Genomic DNA, 7,026 nt, shown 5'->3' with positions numbered 1-7,026 from the left:
TGATTTTTGCCTGTTGACACTTCATATTCTGTGTATGTGTTTGGATAAGTTTCATTTGAAGGGCTCAGAATACCTACTCTTCATGTAGACCTACATAGAACGGTTCCTGTATGCAGATCATCACTGACAACTCATTTTATTCCACTGTAGAGTTAAACAGATGAGAAAGCATCTCCCCAGGCACCTCAAAGACACAGTTGCATGTTTGAAAAAGGCCGATTATAATTGAACTCAAAAGCCATGGTGTGTGTTGAAAGCCCATTTCTTTATTATCCGTGTGTTCTCTTGAAACCAGAGTATATGTTGCTCTGCACATCTTCCACTTCTTAGGTGGGCGTGGATGATGATTCTGTTCTACATGTATTTCTACAGTTATCCCCTCACTCTGAAGCCCCTGGCTGGATCAACATTTCATCTGTGCCCAAAATAGACTACTAAGAAATAATCAGAATAAATAATAATAAATACCTCTATCAGTTGTAAAATTTCAGTACCTCAATAAATACCGTCATTCCTGCCACTGCTAATTTGTTTAATAAATAAGGTAGGGAGCTCTGATTGCAAATGGTCTAAATCATCCATGCTGTTAGCACTAGCATGGAAAAGCTTCAAGTGGTAATGGCTGGGTTTTCCTCCTACTTAGAGATTGTAGCCAAATAACTCCCTCTCAGTGTATATTTTTAAAGCATATTCTCTGAATCCTGGGAAAGGATTTGTTTTTGTTTTGGGGGTTGGGGTGGGGCTCCAGGACCAATGATCACCAGCTCCCCAGGTACCAAAAAACTATGCTTCCGCAATCTCTTGATGTCGATTCCGCACGCAGAGCAATTAAGCTGCCCTGCGTGGGCCGCTCACGACAGAAGCCCATTTTAGGGAAAGGATTTTATCACCATATTACCCTGTCTTCCAAACTGTCTCCTCAAAATAGTAATACATTGACCTGTTTAAGCAGATAAATTGGCAGCCCCAAGTCAGACTGAGAGGTGATACAATTGACTGAACTAAAGATTCAGTTCCCATTTTAGGTCTAAACAGTCACTAGTGGGAAAGTAATAAAATTTGATTTCATTTAACTTAGTAGTACCATTCATCTTTGGTCATCTTTGGTCCTGCCCTTTTAATTAGGTGAATACAAATCTTTGGTCATAATCATCTTCCAATGCCCATTAATCAGCTTTCAGCCATAGTTCTTTTAAGAACCAGTTTAGGCTTGTGCTTATTGTGTAAATTAAATTTTTAGGAAAGATTAATGGTAACAGGTCCTACAAAATTGAATGATCTAAGTCCTCTAGTTTTCCCTTTGAGGTAGGAAATTTAGTTTAATGAATTAAGCAATCTTTTCCCACGACTCCTCTAGCATGAAGTTGCAATTTATTAGAATGGATTTTTAAGAGTAGAATTTAAAAAGTGCTACACACTGAAGTTTTTATGTTAGTTATGATTCTTTATTCTGGCTGCTGCTCATGGAAGAAGCAGGGAAACCATTCTAATAGTTTTTATTTAGTTCTGTATTTTTTCACTAAGATAACTTGGGTGAGATTTCTCGAAGGCACCTGCTTGTTCTTTGGTGCGGCTCTCTACCCACTTGGCGGAGGAGCAGGGGGTTGCTGGGAGCCCTTGTGTAAGGCCTGCTGGGTCCGCACACCCCGCCCGCAGGAATGGAGCTCTTGAGCCCTTCATGTCTGAGGTCCCGATCCCTGTGTTTTACACCCTCTGCACCCTGTGTCAGCTGGTAGCATTTTTGAGATGTTTTTAGGTAACTATGTAAGGGCTCAGAAAAAAGTTCTACAGATATTTTGGGACCCTTAACCTTCATTTTAGAGCTAATCAGTGAATGAAGTTAGAAGAGCCTTGTCCCCATTTTCTTGGTACTGTTACCGATCTGAGTTCTAGTACCATTCAAAACACCACTACCCCATCCTGCAGGCCCCAGGTGAAGCTCTTGCACAGACTTGGGGGCTTCCAGCAGGGACCTCGCAATGGGCCTGCACGCCAGCTGAGCCGGAGACAGCTGTCTGGTCTTCAACACCTGGCTTCAAGAGCAGAGCTGGACTCTAGACGCTTGCGCAGGTGGTTGGCAAAATCCACCTGGGTCTGCGATAGGACCTGGTTGATGATCGTCTTTGGAAGCCATCCCTAGAGGTGAAGTTAGAAAAATTTGGCCATCTTGCAGGTGATGTCCCCCTCTAGACACCGCCATGCCCTACCCCCGGCGTTGTGGGTTGCCTAGGCTTGGCCTTCTGGCTCTGGTTATAGGTACATCCTTGCAACTGATCAGGGTCCTGTTCCATGTGGGATGATGTGGGAGAGGTTAAGAGTATATTTTTTTCACCACCACCTTCCCAGAGTCACCTCCTGTGCCCCTCACCTTGAGGTCAATGCTGAGCAGCCAGGTGAGTTTGGTCTTTGAGGGGCTTCCAGCCAGAGGATGCAGCACCATGCAGGTGGGGCCATGCTCAGCTCTGCCGGATGAAAACAAGTCGGGTCAGGAGGACAAGGCAGAGTTCTCTTAACGCTGATTAGTTCTACCAGCCACACTCCTTAAGTACCTCATCCTTCACCAAATCTCATCAGAGAAGTCCTTTGCCAAGGGTGAGATTTAGCAGTTCGCGTGGTTACCAGCTCCTCAGAACAAATGCTAGTTGGAGCTGGAACCTGGAGGCCTCCTGTGGTGCCTTTTATTTGCCAGATGATGGGGAGGTCGAGAAAGGGTCCAGGGTGTTGCCTGGGACCCCTGGAAAGCTCAAGTAGCAGCTGTGTTCTAAGAGGTACGGATTCTATTTTAGTCAACATTTTGGTCATACCTGAACAGCTAAATCTCAGCCCTATATATTGTTTTAGAAAATTACTAGGGTTCTTAAACTTTCTGGGAAGCTCAGGACAAAATGGCTATAAAGATTGTATGGGCAATCTTGTCTTCCTCTGCTAAGGAAGGTAGGACTCTTCCTCCATGGAAGGAGGCTGAGAGTAGATGGGACCAAGGATTGGTTTCTTGGGAGTCAGGGGTTCATCACACATTTGGTAGGTGCATGTCCCCAACCCATGTTAAAAGAGCTTTTGAGGCTGCTTCCAGTATTACCTGATAACACCCTTCTGCTCAGGCATCTCCTCGAAGCGCGTGGCCATGCCAGCCAGCACACACATGGAGCCCCGGCGCTTGGTACAGCGCACACTCACGAAGTCTCGGGGCCCCACGAGGTTTCCTGCTGCCTCTGCAGCCAGCTCATGGGTGATGACTGTGTCTTTCCCAATCTTCTGCAGGATCTGCCAGGCCACAGGGAACCAGAGTCACTACTCAGCCAGGCTGGGGCCGAGGCGCCCCTACACCCACCCCGAGCTTGTCACCACCCCACCTTGATCTCCTTGACATTCGGATTCCACTCGCCCATGGTCTCCATGCGCTCCACAAGCTCTTCATAAAGCCTCTCCATGGGCTGATCGACCACCACCTCCAGCCGGAACACCTTGCCCACATCTGGGACCACTTTACTTAGCACTTCGTCCCCATTCGCCTGTTGGGAGGCAGAGAGGAGCCCCTGGGTAAAGGTTAGAGACAAACATTCCCAGCCGAGGGCACAGGGACAGTGCCAGGCGAGGCAGAAGGGGAACAGCCCGGAGAACTCTAAGCTAAGCCTGCAGAAGCATGGAGCTATCTCTGGTTACAGTAGAGGAGGTCATCTTCCTGCCACAAGCCTCGTGTGTCTGCAGACTGGGGAGGGAAACTGGTCCCTGGACCCTTTTTTCTTGGGGGTAAATGTTGATGGGGTTGGGTAGGTCCTTACTTCAGAAGCTCAAAGATCCTAGCGGGCCAAACCTGGGAGTGGGGAAAGTGGTGTCTACAACCAGCTAGCTTCACACAGATTTTTTTTTTCCTAGTCCAATACCTCATTTTACACCCAAGGATGTAGAGCCAGAGGAGGTCAGTGAGATGCCCAGAGACCCTTAGCTAAGAGCATTGCTGGGCCTAGATCCCAGATTTCCTGACTCCCAAATTCGGAGTCTTTTAACTCTGAGAACTTGGAGAAGGAAAGATCTTCCTTAAACTTTGGCCAGTGGCAGCACCAGAGCTTTTGGTAAAGACAAAGCCACCGGAGTCTCAGAGTCACCGGCCTTGAACACATGCCTTGTTACTGGCTCCTGGCACAGGTGCAGCGCTCAGGGGCAGAGCACCCGAGAAGGCCTTAGGCCACCTGTGTTCTGATCCAGCCCCATTGCAAGTGAGTCCAGATCACCCCTGCAAACTCATCTGGAAGGTAGGCTAAGCACAGACACTGCACATTGGCTCTGGAACTTCTGACCCAGGGAGGGTGAGGCCTCTACTGCACCTGAATCCCAGTCCCATGGCCTGCACGGGTGTTCAGTGCATGTGGAGGGTAGATAAGGATTCAGGAACAGTGTTTCTCACACGCGAGCCTCCAGGATGTCTTTGGGGGAAGGGGCTATCTGGGGATATATCCTTGGGAAAAGGAGAATTCTCAAGTTAAAAATGCTTGCTGCCCAGTGACTGCTGCATGAGGCAGGAATTCTGAGAAGAGCAGAGACCCCAGCTGGCCTTGAGGGTGGCCCTGGAACCATGAGGAACTGTGGCTTCCTCCACACCCACCCTTACCTGCTGGCTCTCCCTCTTCCAACCTTCCTGGTTGCTCAAGATGCCTAGGGCCCTCTGCATGGCCTCCTCTCCCTGCTGGATATAGGCCAGTTCTTGGTCGCTGTAGAGAGTGTCCTCCAGCTGAGAACCTGGATACACAGCCAAGGAAAGACTGAGCTTCTTGGCCTTCCACTGGCTCTCACCCCTTTGATCTCTGGACCTGCTCTTTCCTCTGAAGAGCCAAGACCAAAGCCATAGGGTCCAGCCTGCAGGTCCAGTTAGACCCAGGTGAGAGGAGGGGATGTGGCCCTGAAGAACTCCATTCCCATCCTCTCAGAGTGAGTGAGGAAAGCGTGGCGGCGGAGGGGGTGTGGGGGTGGCGCAGGGGAAGGGGAAGACCAGAGCCACAGGCACATTTGTAGCCGGGAGCCTCCTGCCGCTGGCAGAAGCCCAGAAGCCTCTGCACTTACCAAGCAGAGAGCCACGGCGCCGAACCTGGTTAATCCACGCTCCTGGGGTCGGGCCCCCCAGGGCCCTCCAGTTCAGCTCCTGGCCAATGGCCAGCACAGCCTGGTGCCTCAGCCCTGCGGGGAAGGAAGGGAGCCATTACTTAGGAGTGGGAGAGCTCCTTAGAGATGGACCATTCCACCTCCTCATCTTGACAGCAGAGGACAAAAGCTGGGGGAGAAAGTGACTTGCTCAGGAACACAGATCTCTAGTAGGAACTTGAACTAGAGCCAGGTCAGCTCCAGGTCCTGTGTCCTTGACTCCAGGCTGCCTCCAGGGCCTGGAATTCACTGCCTTTCACCTGGGCTGGCCAGGGACCACACTCAAACTTGCTGAAATTCTTTCTTGGAAAGAAGCTTTGTTCAAATAACAAAACATCCTGCTACAGAAGCCTTTAAGGCACTCGGTGCCGGAGGTGTGTGCGGCTGCCCGCAGCAAGGGGACTTTGCTGAGTGAGTGCTCAGCACGCTGGGGCGGTCTTGCTGATCTCGTGAGAACAGCCCCACTGCTGAGTACAGGTCTTCCAAGCATGGTTTCCATCCAAACAGTAGCTAGTTCAACCCACTGTCATTGGAAAGGACTTGTCATTAGATTGTGTGCCTTTCACCGATGGCAGGGGATTGACTCAAATGACCGTGGGTCCTTCAGCACCTGATTTCTGCCTCCTGACTGTAGGATGGAAACAGGACTCCCCACCTCACCCACCTACATTCTCTCCTGCTGTCTCTCCCCTTTCGTTTTCTTTTCCCTTTCTCTTCCCTGCCCCTGTCTCGGGCTTGCCAATACTGCCAGTTGGCATCAGGCTTACTCCCACCTCTGCCACTGTGGCTCAGACTTTCCTGGTACCCTCAGTACCAATCTTAGACAAAGGCAAAGTCAGAGAGAATTCAAGACAGCTAGGAGCCCTGGAGGGGAGACCAGAAATGACCAAATCTGGAAGGGACACACATGGGCACCTGAGTATCCAGCTCAATTCTTCAGTTAGGGGGAAATTGAGGTCCGGAAGGGAAGGCTCAGTAAGAGGCACAGCTGGGACCAGATCCTGAGTGTCCTGCTTCCCAGTCCCGTACTTGCCCCACTAAACATTGCCTGCGAGCTCCCGGTCCCCCGATGCCGCCTCCCCGGGAGCTCACCCTTCATGTTCCGCACATGTCTGTAGGAGCTGCCGGCACACAGCTTAAACGTGGCGAGGAGCATCGTTTCCTGGCAGTCGGGGCAGACGCGGAGGCTGGTGCTGCTGCTGCTGCTGCTGCTGCTGCTGCTGTGGCCTCTGCTCTTGAGGGTGACTGACTGCTCCTGTCCTTCCTGAGCTCGTCAGAGTTGGCCTCTGGGTCCTGCAGCCACGGCCAGAGTGTGTTCTGTGTCTTAAATGCCTCCAGCCGAAGGCTGTGTTGCATCACTGGGAGATAAAAAAGCCATCACTCACCATGCAAAGGAAGAGGTCAAGGATAGAGAGATTGCCTCATAAGGAGCCTTTGGCCATTTTTGGGGGGGGTGTGGGGAGGGGTGGGGGTAGTGCACAGAAAGAAGCAAGGAGGTTGGTGCCTGACTTGGGGAGGGGGGATGGAGAGGAGGGGAGAGGAGCAGCAGAAGTCAAGGCAATGTAGAAAAAAGTATGTAGCATGTGACAGTGGTTTTCAGGCAGCATGTGTGGTGCTGTTGAATGCAGCTCTGTAGCTGTCAGATCTAGAATTAAGGCTCTGAAAACTATTTGTTTTTTTTAAAAAAATCATTTATTTTATTTTGGGGCGGGAGGTAATTGGGTTTTTATTTATTCACCTATTTTTAATGGAGGTACTGAGGATTGAACCCAGGACCTTGTGTTTGCTAGGTGTGCGCTCTGCCACTGAGCTATACCCTCCCCCCCGAAAACTGTAGTTTTAAAAATATTTCCAGGTGATTGCCTTGCAGGTGTTCTGTGAGCTGCACAC

The 7,026-nt window shown here is 50.3% G+C and overlaps 1 protein-coding gene and 1 non-coding gene across 3 annotated transcripts; both read right to left on the bottom strand.

Annotated features, from left to right (window-relative positions):
* Positions 1-244: 244 nt before the first annotated feature.
* STAR (steroidogenic acute regulatory protein) lies at positions 245-6,458 on the bottom strand. 2 transcript variants are annotated; one of them, XM_072950270.1, is made up of 7 exons: positions 6,229-6,458; positions 5,059-5,172; positions 4,610-4,737; positions 3,354-3,536; positions 3,080-3,264; positions 2,369-2,462; positions 245-2,136 (listed from the first exon to the last, which is right to left on the bottom strand). In XM_072950270.1, exons 1-7 carry the CDS (start codon positions 6,290-6,292, stop codon positions 2,023-2,025), a joined length of 882 nt encoding a protein of 293 aa, XP_072806371.1. In that variant the 5' UTR covers positions 6,293-6,458; the 3' UTR covers positions 245-2,022. The 2 variants fall into 2 exon arrangements, with proteins under 2 accessions (XP_072806371.1, XP_006201191.2); XM_006201129.4 differs by having other exon boundaries at positions 3,354-3,512.
* Positions 738-871, bottom strand: LOC116285758 (U11 spliceosomal RNA). The gene has a single exon (XR_004195457.2). It is a non-coding gene; the product is annotated as a U11 spliceosomal RNA (small nuclear RNA).
* Positions 6,459-7,026: the final 568 nt, after the last annotated feature.

Source organism: Vicugna pacos, chromosome 26, assembly GCF_048564905.1.
Source record: "Vicugna pacos chromosome 26, VicPac4, whole genome shotgun sequence".
Classification (NCBI taxonomy): domain Eukaryota; kingdom Metazoa; phylum Chordata; class Mammalia; order Artiodactyla; family Camelidae; genus Vicugna; species Vicugna pacos.
The sequence above is the reverse complement of the archived record's forward strand: the minus strand, read 5'-3'. Positions and strand labels throughout refer to the sequence as shown.

Excerpts from the sequence above, each read along its gene's own strand:
- STAR (XM_072950270.1), bottom strand. The coding sequence starts at position 6,292 with ATGCTCCTCGCCACGTTTAAGCTGTGTGCCGGCAGCTCCTACAGACAT. Across the intron at positions 5,173-6,228 it reads ACATGTGCGGAACATGAAGG|GGCTGAGGCACCAGGCTGTG; the intron begins GTGAGCTCCCGG and ends CCTTCCCCGCAG. Across the intron at positions 3,265-3,353 it reads CGAATGTCAAGGAGATCAAG|ATCCTGCAGAAGATTGGGAA; the intron begins GTGGGGTGGTGA and ends GTGGCCTGGCAG.